Source organism: Taeniopygia guttata, chromosome Z (assembly GCF_048771995.1).
Source record: "Taeniopygia guttata chromosome Z, bTaeGut7.mat, whole genome shotgun sequence".
NCBI lineage: Eukaryota > Metazoa > Chordata > Aves > Passeriformes > Estrildidae > Taeniopygia > Taeniopygia guttata.
The window spans coordinates 34708532-34723725 of record NC_133063.1 but is presented as its reverse complement, the minus strand read 5'-3'; the positions used below and the strand labels follow the sequence as shown (position 1 = coordinate 34723725).

The 15194-nt window shown below is 47.9% G+C and overlaps 1 protein-coding gene and 1 long non-coding RNA gene across 5 annotated transcripts in view; one reads left to right on the top strand and one right to left on the bottom strand.

The window, feature by feature from the left end:
* Window positions 1–15194, top strand: part of LOC140681959 (uncharacterized) — a 62126-nt gene that overhangs the window by 11491 nt on the left and 35441 nt on the right. The gene's annotated exons all lie outside the window — the stretch shown is intronic.
* TRIM36 (tripartite motif containing 36) overlaps window positions 8772–15194 on the bottom strand; it is a 29491-nt gene continuing 23068 nt past the window's right edge. For 2 of the 4 annotated variants that reach the window (XM_072922718.1, XM_041711240.2), the window contains 2 exons: window positions 14478–14528; window positions 8772–13896 (listed from right to left, as the gene is read on the bottom strand). In XM_072922718.1, coding sequence (XP_072778819.1) covers window positions 13542–13896; window positions 14478–14528 — 406 coding nt within the window. In that variant the 3' untranslated portion in view covers window positions 8772–13541. The remainder of the gene's footprint in view (window positions 13897–14477; window positions 14529–15194) is intronic. The other 2 variants (XM_041711241.2, XM_041711242.2) reach the window with 1 other exon arrangement.

The following is a 15194-nucleotide window of genomic DNA, read 5'->3' as shown; positions in this document are numbered from 1 at the left end:
CAGGTCCTCGTCGATGGTCATTTGCAGCTGAGAGAGTCCGTGCTGCTGGGTTGCGATGGCTGAGACACCCGTGGCTGTGCCAGCTGCTCCCAGGCCAAGCAACATTGCGATGTTTATACCTGTGATTATTTCTCTTTTGTGGAGTCTATTAGGTTCCTTGAGAAGATGGTATATCTCTTCGTCTGAGTGATACAGGACCCTGGGGACAATCAGAACTTGGACACAAAAATCGATAGACTCATTAAATTTGGCAAGGAACACATAAGGACTCACTCCGGATCTTTGGCAAACCCACATCCTAGATGCAGATGGGATCACCCACTTGTTAGTTTTTCTGTTGGGTTTGACAACTTTAGTGCAGAAGTTGCCTTTCTGCTTTGCTAAGGTTGCATTTCCAAAACATCTGCCCTGTCCTGTGATTTGACTCAGGGTGATTCCTCTGCGGGGAGTGTCCCATCTGCACTGGTGGGGGGCACTGGCTGTGGAGTAACTGAAGGGGATGTCTAAAGCAATGCCTTCGTAGAAAGGGGGTTTAACATCGTAGCAAAGCCAACAGGAGTTAGTTAGGTTCGGTTTGGTTTCGTTTAGGGTTAGGAAGGTAGCTTCTAGCATACGAAAGATTGGGTTTGGGTCTGACTCAGCTGTGTGGCCTATCTGGAGGGTATCTCTAAGGCTGGTCGGGGTGTCCGTGACTTTTGGGGGCAAGATTTTGGGGTGGGTTGTGTTTTTCCCTCTCAGCACATTCTTGATAATTTTGTTGGGTCCCACTGGTCGAGGTGCTGGTGGCTGGAGCCTGATAATTCGCACATTCACCCACCTCCTCGGTCCTCTGAGGACCACTGTCCATGTTCTACCCGTGGCCCAGCTAGGGTGATCTGGCTGTAGGACAGTCATGTTATAACTTACGCATCCCCGTAATCTAGGCTGTGCATTGTGGTCTCCGCAGCCAAAGGGTGCCCAGGTGAACTGTAAGAATTTGTTGGGCTCCTGCGGTTGCCACCCGTCTCCCCATGGTCTGGCATCTGTAACAATGGTTTCGCAGCCCCAATATCCGCAATGTCCCCACCCCGGGTAGTCACAGTACCTTTTCCCTGGGTTGGACGCTGGGCACCAGTAAGATATGTACATGAGTATGATGTGTGGGCTTGAGGGCCGTAGTTTCGGTTGTCCTGGAAACAGATCGGCTATGTGGAATACGAAGGATGGGGTGTTTGCTGTGGTGACCTCTTTGAACACCTTGTCACTTGAAAGATGTTGCATGACCCATCTAAATGGCTGGTGAGGGTAGTGGCCTGGGTCGGCTTGCCCCCCGGCCACAAGCCCCAACAGCAGGATTGCACAGAGACACTGTGCATGTCTGGGTCTCACCGCCGCGGGACACTCAGGTTTTGTCTGGTGGCTTGGTGGTCCGTCATCTCTCTCTGGAGCAGGGGTATATGTGTCACGGGGACGGTCCACGAGCGTGTCCTGCAAACAAAAACTCACAGTTTTCCATTAATTTCATTCTGAAGGTCAGGTTTGATTGACCTGAGTGGACACCACCTGATCCTGTCCTCTTTTTTAACTGCCGCGTACCCTCGTCCCGTAAGCACCAGTCTCCAGCCCCGTTCCCACTCGCCTAGCTCATTTTTGACCATGACCTGTGGGCCCTCCTCTAGGGTCTGGGTGGTCCAGTGCTTTCGAATGGGACTGTTTGCTTCATCTCCCCTAGGGAATTGGTTCAGTGCTAGTAATGCGGTTGCTAGCATGCGCGTCTGGTCTCCTGAGGGAATGGAATTGGCAAAGCCCTCTGCCTTTGCCAATACTTCTAACTTGGCTTTTAGGGTCTGATTTGCTCGCTCAACAATGGCCTGTCCGGTGCTGTTATATGGGATTCCCTGTACTAAGGTGATGCCCCACACCGAGGTGAATTCCCGCACTGATTTGGAGATAAAATTGGAAGCATTGTCAGTTTTAATTTGCTTGGGGATACCAAGCCATGCCATAACTGTCAGCCAGTGCTGGATTGTGGCCTTGGAGTTGGGTTTGAGGTGCTGTGTTGCTATGATCACTCCGCTATAAGTGTCCACTGTCACTGCAAGCCATGCTCGGGGCTTCAGCAGTTTGCAGAGAGTGAAGTCTGACTGCCAGATTTCTGAAGCCTTGAGGCCTCTCGGGTTGACTCCACCGGTCCATAGGGGTGACTTCTGGCAGTGGGGGCAGGTGGCCACTATGTGTCTCGCGTCTGCTGTCCAGATCCCGCATCTCTTTGCCAGTGCTTTGGCTCCGATGTGGAGCGACTCGTGCAGTTGACGGGCTTCCTGCAACGTCCATACTCCCTTCGCTGCGGCATCTGCTTTGTCATTTCCAGTCTGGAAGAAGCCCTTGACTGGGTTATGGCTATTGATGTGGATGACAGACACGGTGCCCTGGCGTGAGGAGAGTGCCTCTTCGAGCATGGAGGCCATCGTGGATGTTGACACACCTGGTCTTGACATGGCTAGGCAGAGCTTTGCCACGAATATAGAGTCTGTCACGATGTTGAGGTGTTCATCTTGGAAGAGTCCGCACGCCAAGACCACTGCTGCTGCTTCCAGCTGTTGCACTGACAGCGTGGGGTCACATGTTTTGACGCAGTGCCATGTTTCTCCTGCCTGCCACACCGCTGCTGCAGTAGAAGTCATGGAGGAGGCGTCTGTAAAGACCGTTGGTCCTGGTTGTGGTCGGTCCATGACCTTCGGGGGCACATCTATGTCGACAATGGTCAGTAGCTGGGTCCAAGGTGGTTTGGTGGCGTAGGAGATTTCTCCTCCGAAGACAGTGAGAGCGAGGGCCAGGTGCTCCGATATCGCAGTTGACTCCATGGTTGGTCGCTTGCGGAAGGGGAGGTGGATCCTTGCCGGCTCGATTCCCAGGTGTCTCAGGGCGAGTTTCCTGCCTTTCATGACGAGGTTAGCAACGCATTCAACTCCTGGGGAGAATGCGTGAGTTGGTCTTCCAAGGACCACCCATTGGATTGGCTGGGATTTTTCGGAAGGTCCTTGGGCCAGTGCTCCCACTCCTCCCTTCTGCGTGAAGTGGACGTATAAATCCAGCGGTACGCTTGGGTTCCACCTGGCAAGCATGCCAGTGGACATCTGATGTTCGATGAAGTCGAGGCATTTCGTTGCTTGCGGCGTCAGCTCCTTGGGGTCCCAGGGGTGTTTTCCTTTCAGGAGGTCATACAAGGGGTCCATGACCTCTGGAGGAACTAGGACGATGTTGCGGAGCCACTGCAGAGATCCCACGAGTCGCTGCATGTCATGGAGGGTCTTGATGTCTCGGCGGACCTTTATCCTGGTTGGGGTCACGTAGGAATTTTTGATCCCCACCCCCAAGAAGGTCACGCACGGTCCTCTCTTGATCTTCGTGTTCGCGATCTCAAAACCGTTGGCCTGGAGGGTCTTCGTGATCATGGACGCTAGGTGGTCCACTTGGCTTGCTGATGGTGCAGCGACGAGGATGTCGTCCATGTACTGAATGATGGTTGCAGCAGGGTGGGAGTGTCGGACTGGCATCAGTGCCCTGTCCACGGTGATCTGGCATATGGTCGGGCTGTCCACAAGACCTTGAGGTAGCACCTTCCATTGGAAGCGGAGGTTAGGTCGCTTGCCGTTCAGGAACACGACGGAGAAGGCGAACCATTCTTTGTCCTCAGCATGCAGGGGTATTGAAAAGAAACAGTCTTTGATGTCCAGCACTGCGCATGGCTGCCCTTCGGGGATGGCTGAGTTCGCGGGCAGTAGTGTCTGAACTGGACCCATGGGCTGAATTATCTTGTTCACTTCCCTCAGGTCGTGGATGAGGCGGTAGCCTTCTCCTGATCTTTTGGGGATTACAAACACAGGGGTGTTCCACGGGCTGGTGGAGGGTTCTATGTGACCCTTTTGTAGCTCGCGGTCGACCAGTTCCAGCAAGGTTGTCATTCGAGGCTTTGACAGGGGCCACTGCTCAACCCATATGGGGTCTGGTGATTTCCAAGTCAGTTTGATTGGCAGCAGTGGGTGTACAGCAGTGGCCCTCATTATAAATTTGTAATCCTGATTCCTAACATAGCAAGGATGTCCCTTCCTATCAGGGGTGGAGAGTTTTGTAAAATGTAGGGGTGGACTGCTACTGTCCGTTCTGGCCCCTTCTTTGTATGCAGCGTTATAGCTACCAATTGGGTGCTTTTCCAAGCTCGGGACAGCCCTCCCACCCCGTTCACTGGGGGGACTTCCTTGCATTGCCAGTGTCGGGGCCATAGGGCTTGGGGAAGGATCGAGCAGTCTGCTCCTGTGTCTGCCCAAAACTGAAGCCCTATTACGTGGGGGTCCTGACTGCCATAAAGGCGGCATGTCCCCCACACCCTCAGGGGTTCCTTCCCTATTTTCAGGGCCAGGGCCACCCAGGGGTCCCGTTCTGGGGCGCCCCCTGCTGACCCTGCGGCACAGGCACTGCTTGCGGTGGCGGTGGGTACGAAGGTGACGTAGGCTGTGTCGCGAGACTCGCTGGTGGGGGTATGAAGCTGGCTGCTTCCTGTGGGGGTATGGGGTATGAGGGCTCCCCGCCCCATTGAGGGTTGGCATGGATGGGCCGCCTCATATTCGCAGCGGGAGGAGGCTGGGTGCGGCCCGCAGGCCCCCTCCCTTTCCCGTTTCCCTGGGCCCGGGACCTGCATTCCCTAGCGAGATGCCCTTTCCTCCCGCAACCCCAACAGGATCCCCGCGGGCGTGTTTGGGGTGGAGGCGCTGTGGCGGGCCGCCGTGCCGGCTGTGGGCAGCTCACCGCGATGTGACCTGCCTCACCACACTTGAAACACGCCATGGCATTGGTCAGGGTGTGGACGGCTGCCTGAATGGGTGTCAGGTGCTCTTCCCTTACTACATGTCTGATCATGTCAGCCAGGCTAGCTCCGGCTGGCAGGGAGCGTAAGATATCCTTGGTAACGGAGTTGCACTGCTGGCGCAGGCAGTCAGCTACCACGGGGCCCTTTGCCTCTGCCGGCAGAGTGGAGGAGTCTATGGCTGCCTTCAGGCGATCCACAAACTGCGTGAAGCTTTCGCTTTCTGCCTGCCTCACGGTGGACCACGGCGCCGGCTTAGCCACGACTCGAGAGGCTGCGCGAATAGCCTCCCTGGCAGCCCGAGTGGTCGCCCTGACCTCTTCAGCCTGCATCTGTGCAGCTTGTTGTTGCGGCGTGATCATATCTTCATGCTTTCCTATCAGTCTGGATAAGCTCGATCTGTGTAGTGGCTGCCTCGCGCCAGATGCTTGGGCTAACTGCTTCCTACAATTATCCTCCCATTTCTGCCTAAACACGATCATCCCTGCACCATCAAGTATCATGCGCCCTATTCGTTCGATATCAAAGGGAAGCAGGTCGTCATTACTAAAAAGACCATCAATTAGAGTGGAGACTATGGCCGAATTGATTCCTTTTTCCGCAATGGCTTTGACAATTGACTGTACGTCCTTTGGGTTTATCGGGGTATATACCCTTTGTTGGTTCCCCTCCGGACCGGCGAGCCTCCCCGGAAAGGCTTGTATGGCGGCCGCTGGGGACCATTCAGCACAGGCTATTTTTATTTCCCCCCAGTTGGTAAACTGGGCTGGTTCGTATTGTAGTTGTTTTTCGGTGCGGCTTAGAACTCTACTTGGTTTTGTTCTAAGTTGCGCTGGCTCCGTTTCTTCCGTTTCGGAGTCATAGCCGGCTTCCGTCAGCTCTTCCGAGCTGGCGGAGCTGCTGCTGGACTCCGAGCCGAAAGTTGAATGCCAGCGTACTTCCGGGACTCGGTGCCTTTTTGTTTGGCTTCGAGCTCGCTCCTCCCCGTGGGGGTGGCGCCGCTCCCGCCCCCCTGGCTCGCCGCGCCTCCCGCAGGGGGAGGTTTCTCCCTTATATGGTAGCAACCTCAGGCGCAGCTGCCGATTGGCTCCGCGCTCCCTGCCGCTCTCCGCCTCTTTCTCCCGCACATGCACATTCTTGAAATCGCGCACTTCCCGGCTTTTCGCGCCCTGCCGCCCAGCGCCATTTTCAAAGGGGCAGCGTGGCAGCGCGGCCGGGATCTCCACTTGAGCCGCGGCTTCCGCGACTCTGGCTTCTTCTGCCAGCTTTTGCCAGAAGCACTCCACGCGCTGCTGCGCCTCCGACATCGGGTCGCGGACCGGCGGCAGGACGGACGGGGAAGCCGCGGTTTCTCGGGGGGTTTTCGCGGCGGGGGTTTTTTGGGGGGCTTTCGCGGCGGGGGTTGGGCTCTGATCTGGGGAAGGGGGTGACGCGCTGGGCCCCCCCGGGTTTCCGCTCCCGGGCGGATCGTCTTCAGGCACGGTCTGCGCTCCCGCTCCTGTCCCGAGCCCGGGTCTAACTAATAAACACGTACGCGCTGCACTCTGCGTCTCTTGCTTTTCTATTGCCCTGCGCGGGGCTTTTTCTACTTTGCCCCGTGCCGTAACGCTCTTGCCACTGCCTGAGGATTTCGTTTCCTCAGCTAGCGTGGCTGTGCATTTTTCCCATATTCCCAGATGCATGGCATCCACTGGGCTTTCGGTTGCCCCAAGCTCAAGCAGCCTCGCTATAGCAAGATAAAAGTCCTTGAGCTTAAATTCGATACTCCATTGCTTATAACTCACACTCACGACCCTTGCGATACTGTCTATGACACTCGTGGGTCCCGGGACGTCTCCCTGCGCCAAGATACGGTCTGACCGCTCCGGCCGCTGCTCCTGTCCAGGTGTATCCCGTCAGCCGGGCGAATTTTTCCTGGGTTTCGGCACCAAATATGTTGCCTTGTAAAAGACAACAGGCGACCTGGTTCCGGGGGCAGCACGGTGGTCTGGCCTCTCCAGACCGCTCAGGCTATCGACAAAGACGCTGTCACCAATTTGGTGGACGATCGAAAGCCTTTATTATCTCATCTCGTGGGTTTAAATAGTCTTGGGGGTCTTTGCTACGTCAGAGGGGGGTTGCGGGGTCTCAGGGGTTAGTCGGTAGTGGAAAACTACTGGAACAGGTGTGGTCACATGCTCTGGGGTTAATAGATAACGTGGGGCAGGGAGAAGAAGGGGGGAAGGGTCTCTCTCTTTCCGTCACATCCCGTGATCTTCCATTCGCCTGTCCCTACTACTACAGCTGACCTACTGGAGAGCAGCTCTGTGGAGAAGCACCTGGGAGTCTTTGTGAATGATAAGCTGACTGTGAGCCAGCAGTGCCCTTGTGGCCAGGATGGCTAATGGGATCCTGCATCAGGAAGAGCATTGCCAGCAGGTCAACAAGGAGGCCACCTCTGCAGTGCTGTGTCCAGTTTCTCAGTGCAAGAACAAGGAGCTAATAGTGGAAGGTGTTCAGCAGGAGCCACAAAGATGATTAAGGGTCTGGAGCATCTCTCTCACAAGGAGAGATTGCAGGAGCAGGGCCTGCTTAGTCCAGAGCAGGGAAGACTGAAAGAGGACCTCATAAATACAAACATCTCAGATATGGGAGCCGACTTTTTTCAGTGGTGCTCAGTGACAGGACAAAGAATAATGACCATAAAATCAAGCACAAGAAGTTCTATGTTAACATGAGGAATGACTTTCAATAAGACTGGGAGAGCACTGGAACAGACTGCTCAGGGAGGTTGTGGAGTCTCCTGTTGTGGTGTGTTTTTTCATTAAATTGATATTCTTTCACTGTTTGTTCATTTCCTTTCTCCTTAATCTCCTCCCTTCCCCAGTTGTCAATCTTCCCAAGGTCTTCCCTAACCTCCTCCCCTCCAAGTTGTCAATCCTCCCTTTCCCTGCCTCTTTCCCTAGAACATTCCCTGTCCATTTAGTGGCATTCAACAGCCTATTGGTTACTTTGTGTTATTCCACTCCCCTATTTCCCCTGATAGGTTTATATGTTAGCCCTGCCTTTGACCCCTCCCCAGTTCTACCCTCATTGGTTATTGTTCCTACACCCCTCCTCCTGAGTTTCTGTACAAAAACCTGTGTTTGCCCTCCCAAGCTTGCTCTTGGGGTGCCATTATTTTCACCAAACAAATCCACCTTGTTATACATTTAGGCCCCTTTGCACCTTAATTGTTCTGTAATTCTGTGAAAATTCAGCAGAATACTTCTCGTGGTTTCAATGCTCCTGCTTTCTCAGGAGTGTCAGTCTGCCTCTCCTAGAGCATACACATCCACAGATTGGCTGCTTTAACTGCACTGGCACAGCTCACCTGAGATTCCCTGTGGATACAGCCTATTTTGCTTCCATGTGCACACACAGCTGCCTGAAGGCAGCAACCGCCAGAAGCTGGAACTTTAAAACACCCTGCAAACAACGGCATCAATTAATATAACACTGAATTAAATAAAGGAATGCAGATTTAAGCAGTGGCACCAGTTTTCAGAACTGAAGAGCCAGGCAGGTCCCCCCAACCTGAGGTCTTTTGGTAGAGCTATTCAGGTTGGAAAGCTAAGCAGCATCTGCTTCCTCTGCTAGGGATATGGGTAGGTTCCTTTGAAAGTGCCCAGGAGCCAAGTTCCTTCTGGATGCACATTTTTCTTCCCTGACTAGGGAGGAAGGCTCAGGCAGTCAATTTCACAACATCAGTATCTTCAGGAAAAGCCTGGCGTCAGTCCATATTACTCTTTTGTCCTTCTAAACTCAGAGGTACTGGTATATGAGCACACTTGAGAACCAAAGCAGTGCTTTCTCCCCACAAATCATCTATTGTCATGTTTTGTAGGAAAAGTTATTTCAACCAGGATACTTAGGAGCTGGGATGTAATAATTTGAATGACTGAGAAACTGTATTTCAGCTTTTATTAAAAAAAAAAAACAAACCCAAAACATCACTTTTACATTTCAGAACATTTTAAAACAAGGCCTTTCTGTTAAAGCTTTAGGTATCTAAAAAGTGTCTACATGATTCACACCTGTATGAAGCTTTGCAAGTCACACCATATTTGCCAAACAGCTATATTGCACAAAGATCCACACAATACCACACCATTTTTAGCTTAGTCTACATTGTAAAGTGCTGTTTCATAGGGAGAAACTTGAAAAAATAATTATCTGGATAGGCAAGTACTGCTGAACTGTATTTATGAAAGTTGACACTTCCATGGTAGCGGAAAAATATCACAGCGTGCTGTCAGTGCCTCTTGACAGTGTGTTTTTTATTTAATAAGAGTAAGCAGCAAAGACTACTGTCTGGAATGCATACTAAGTATTCAAGTAACACCAAAAGGCAAATCCATTTTTAAACTCAGCATGAGATAAATACAAACAGATATTTCAAAAGGTAGATAAATTTTTTAAGTAGCATCAGTTTCTGTCCAGTAGAGTAAGTAATTGCATAGCAGAACACATGTAAAATGAATCTGAAACTCCAGTAGAAAAAGCCCCTACATTTTTAATTTCTTACTTCTACAGTCTCAAACCAACAATCTTTTCTAGATCTTTGAGTCTGAGGCACTGTCTTCATATCTGCAATAGAGTGTTCCATTTACAAATATTTTCATAAAATAACAAAAGGTCCAGTAATACAAATCCGGGTGCTTATAAAAACTCTAAATGTGGAAATGTGGAGTGCTAACCATGACATAAAGCCTCTAATTTACCAGTTTCTGAAACAAAGGAATTAAAAATTAAACATTCATCTATGGGAGGAGATTTGGTCTGGAAAAGAAAGTTCAGCCCTACAACCTACAGCTCTAAGCCAGTTCTTAGTTTGGTAGATGAACTGACCATTGCCAGTTATACAAGGGGAGAAGTCACAGCTACTGAAGTGAGAATCCTTTCTTCTGGCTCTCTCTGACTGCTACACTTGGATGAAAGACCATGAATCACATACTCAACATAGTATACTAATGTAAGAGATTTCAGTGCTTGACTTGTGGTTTAATAAATTTTGGAGGAGGAAAAGAAGTAGAAGGAACAAAAAATCTTAACAACAGAGAGATCTTTTTAGTGTCACTACAACTTAGTTTGCTCCAAGACCTGGAAAACCAAACAAGCAAAAGAATGGGCATGTTTGTCTATCCAATTAAGCTACTACTCAGGAGCATCCAAGTCTAGCAGTGACTGAAAAGCTGCAGAAGGCCCTCAGGTCTTAGTGATTAGGTAAACAAGCATTATCAACATAAACAAATGCAAAACAGCATACCAGGTGGGGAAAACCCTGCATGCACAGCTAACCATCAGGACTGCATGAAAAACACTGCAGAAGAAGCTTCATCAGGAGCATGGTATTGGGTATCAACCAAATAAAAGGCAATTATGGTTTTAGGACTAAAAGAAGAAGGAAAACACAAAACTTGGTCATCCTTCACAGCAAGAGAGTGTCTTATGGACAGACTGTTCAGTCAGCCTCAGCAGGCAAGAAGAGAGCAATGGCTTCAATCCAGTTAGAGGGAAGGTGAAAGGGAGGGAATGACAGAAATTAAAGGCGATAATGATAATCATCTAAACCAGAAGAAAATACTAAAAAGGCTAACTTGTAAAAGACAATTTGTCTTTTCTCCTGCAGGAGAAAATTCCAAAAGGTACCCCGTATTTCATCCCTGCTACTGGGACATCTTACACGATTCACACTGAATCTGTGGAGGGCACTTTCGCACAGCCTTATCAAGACAGAAACATTTGCAGGTGAGATCCAGACAAGAAGTTGTGCTTGCTGGGCCTTTCTGGTTGTCACCCTCATGCTGGCATAGACAACCATTTCTGACAGTTTTTTCTAATAGTAGCCACAGTCAGAAGCTTATGAGAGAAGACACTGGGAGAGGTGGACTCCAGGTCAGATCACTACAGCAGTGCAGACAGCAAAGCCCACAAAAGTTTTGTATTATGACCTACATTCACTTAACTGTATTGTGATTTTCAGGTCCCATTTCACAGCTCTACAGCTGTATACATGAACTTAGTGAGCATACTTCACACACATTTATCAAGATGCAACACTATCCCCAAATTACAAAGCATATCCCCAAATTAGAAAGCATATCCCCAAATTAGAAAGCACCAAGTATTTATTAGAAACATCCTTCACTCTAGATCTTTATTTTTCCACCAATCAACAGTACACATACCCTACTTCTTTTTATACATGGGTTTCTATAAAGAGAGGCAGTCCACCTCCATTCCCAGTAAGATAATGTAACATAGGTCCTTCTGGAACGTAGGTCAAAATTTATGGAAGACAAGAAAGTGATCAGGGACGGGCAGATGAGTTCACCAAGGGCAAGAAGCACCTGACTCATCTAGTGGTCTTCTGTGACCCAGTGACTGCACCAGAGGATAAGGGAAGAGCTAAGAGATACTAAGTACCTGGACTTCTGTAAGGCCTATGATAAGATCCCCCACAACATTCTTACCTCTAAACTTGAAAGAGCAGGGTTTAAGTGGATGGACCCAGTGAATAACAAATTGGCTGGATAGCTACACCCAAAGAATCACAGTCAACAGCTCAATGTCCAAGTAGAAACCAGTAATGGTGAGCAGTGTCCCTCAAGGGTCTGTACTGGCAACCAGTGTTGATGTGGATCTCATGAGGTTCCCCAAGACCAAGCAAAAGGTGTCTTGCACCTGGATCTAGGAAATTTACTCTATCAATACCAACTGGTGAATGAGGAGCAGCTCTGCAGAGAAGGACTTGGACATCCTGATGGATGAAAAATTGGCCATGAATCAGCAATGTGTGCTTGCAGCACAGAAAGCATCCTGAGCTGCCTGGAATACTGCATTCGGCTCTGGGAGCCCCCAGTACAGAATGGTTCCAGAGGAGAGGCACAAAATTGTCAGAGGGCTGGAACACCTCTCCTGTGAAGGTGTTGTAAGAGATGGAGTTATTCAGCATGGAGAAGGCTCCTGAAAGACCTAATTATGACCTTTTAATATATAAAAAATATTTTTTAAAAAGATGGAGAAGATTTATCAAGGCCTGGAGAGACAGGACAAAGAGCAATGGTTTTTAACTAAAAGATGATAGATTTAGGTTGGTTATACGGAAGAACTTTCTAACAATAAGGGTGGTAAGACACTGAAAAAGGTTTCCCAGAGAACCTGTGGATGCCCCATCCCTGGAAGTGTTCAGGGTCAGGTTTGATGCAACTTTGAACAACCTGGTCTAGTGGAAGATGTCTCTGCCCATGGCAAGGGGGGTTGGAACTAGATGGTATTTAAAGGTCCCTTCCAACTCAATCTGTTCCCATGATTATATGATTCTGTGAAAAACTACTGTGTGATACAGTTTTTAACATCAGAGGAACTGAAATTTGAAGGGAGACATTCTTTAAGGCAGAAATTAGGTCTCCAAACTTAACCAGTGCATTTTTAACATTCTTACTAAGAAAAATTCAAGCTGCTACTAGATGAAAAAAAAAAAAAAAAAAAAACTATAAAAGCAAGTGTTAAATACCTGATTTTATTTTTTTAAATTCACATATAATTACTCATGTCAGCAACTCACTTGCTTTGCCTAAATACCAGGTACTGTTATTCATGCATGCAAACCTTTCTGATTTTTGACTCCAGATTCTGACATTTAAGGTACAATTGCACTTTCTTTTAGATAGCTTATAGTAAAAGCCTGGAAAAATAAAGGAACTTACCATTATCCCACCAACTATATGACACTGAGTGTCAGAACTTGCATTTTAACTTACAATCACATTAAGGGTATATAACATGCAATCAGAATCAAGTTTACCTTCATCATTCCAAGTATAAGTTAAACATTCAACACCATTTCTAATTTCTTCCTCTTTCATATTCTATTTCTATATGCTATTCTGTGCTGAAAGGCCCAACTGGTGCTCAGGGGTAACTGGAAAGCATTTAACCCTGTAGAGGCATTTAGGCAGATTTCTTAAAAGGAGAATGGCTGTAGACATTCTCAGTTCAGTCAGAGAGAAAACAAAGCTTTCTAACCAGGCAGAAGCCTGGGAAACAGTTGAGAAAGAATGTAAATAATTCTTTATCTCTCTTGTTCACATTGTTTATAGATAAGTTCTGCCACTGTGCATCATTCACTGCACACCAATGAAGTGATGTTTTTAGTCTAGGACCAATAAAATAGGTCTAGACAATACTCTCTATAAAAGAGAGGTGTATTTAAAATAAATCAGAGTTCTACTCTCAAACCTTCTGATGTGGAGTCCTTTCATACCATCCTGCCTCAACAGTGTCAAATGGCAATCACACACCACAAGCTTTGACTTCATTAAATACAAAACCAACTGTTTAAGGATTTAAGTTAAATAAAAGGCAGATTTCTACCCCAAAGAGTAATTTTTTGGTTGCTAGTCCTAAAAAGTAAATTTTGATTGCTAGTCAGACTTCTTTCCTGCTTCCCCCAGCAAAAGAAGTCTGTGGAGAATAGCATTGCACAGATCACAAGAAAGGTAGGAGAATTCCTCTGGTGCAGGAAGCACCTGGACTATTTATTTTAAAAAATCACAGGCCAGAGGCTTGTGAGCAACACGTAAGTAGAATATAATTTATCAGGACTAAAAGCTAAGGTAGAATTCTTCTGCTTTCATTTTCGGTCTCAGAACAGCAATGGGAAGAGATTCATGCACTAGATGTCATCGTGATACTCCCTGTACTTGGCTGTGACAGCTTCCTCAAGGTGCACTGCTGCACTGCCCATTAAAGCAAACGCTGGGTACATTAAGCCAGAGCAATCAACCTCACATTCGTACAGGCACTTCATACGGCCTGCATCATAAAACCCTACCCTGCCTCTGTCACAGTCAAGGCAAATGCCCAAGCACGATGGCAGGGGAAGGATTCTGCTGGCTGGATCCTTAGGAGCAGCAGGTGTAGCAGGAATAAAGAACTTCTTCATGCCTAAAGTGACCAGTGTGCAAGGCTGCGATGAGTCAAAGAAGGTATCTTCACTCCCACTGTCATGACCACTGTCTTGCTCATATCTGGAATACAAAAAAGAAAAAAACATGTGCTTTTTGTCAAATGCTGAAGTGGGATCAGTGATGTGAATGGGAGAAGAACATTTCTGTGAGATAAGCAACATCACATAATTACCCAAAAAAACCTTGGCTGGTTAAAAAAATCATGGAATCATACAATATCCTGAATTAGAAGGAAACAAGAAAAAACACTGAATTGCAAGTCCTGCCAGCTGCAGGCTCCATACATTCCAGACATTATGTTACAGACAGCACCACCCCCACCTCATCTGTCCTCCTGTCCCTCTGAAGAGCCTGTAACCCGCAGGCCACCACAGTCACAGCACTCATCCCACCAGGCTTTGCTTACACCAGTGATACACACTTTAGCCAGGAAGGAAGATGCACTTAGTAGGTGAAGACTCACTTGGGTTACTTCAAACAATTAATAACAGCTGAACTCAAATGAGGACAAGACCACAGAAGGCTTTACTAAAGAGTGGATGTATCTAAATATACTTATGCGAGGCAATAATTAATAAACCTACAGGTACAGTAAATCAGTTAACTTGAGAAGTAACTTAGCAAATATGATCAATCCTTACAGGCAAGAACATGTCCTGTGAGTTTTCCATGATGCTGCTATGTTACAGTATCTGTAAAATTCACAAAACAAAAGGTGTAGTGCTTTAGTGGTTTAAGTTTTGGTGGTTTTTTTTAATTGCTATGTCTGAAGAATTCCCTGAATAGTTTCCCAGATGGTTACTGAAGAGTCTGCAGACATATTTGGTCAGTCTGCATGCTTTTCCCTCCACCTCTGTCCCCAGATAAAGACACATGGAGAAGCACACATTCTTCAATACAGACATTCCTTACTTAGGATTTCAGTTTTGGGATGCTTGTGAGGGCAGTTGTTTCTGTGTCAGCTAAAATTTTGCAGATATCTATGTGGAGAAGGAAAAAGAAATCGGAAAATTTAGATCTAATTTCTCACTTTGCAAATGGCTCCATCTGGCTTTAAGCAGCTCAAGATTGTGCTGACACATTTTCTATTGAAGAAGCCAAAAATTTGTTAAATTTCTGAAAAAGAGTCCCCAGAAGATAGCCTCCCTTCCATGCAGTTCCTACACACACCCAGGCTTGCTACAACTGTAATTGTGAGATGGAAATCTTTTTATTGGCACTGCACTTTAGCTTGTGCTCAGCAGCACTCCAATACAAGCATGTAGCTTGGCATAAGCCAGTGACTTGGAATCCACTGTGACACAGCTACTGCAAAAACAAATATGCACAGTGAACACTGTTCCTCTGAAAGGCTGCCA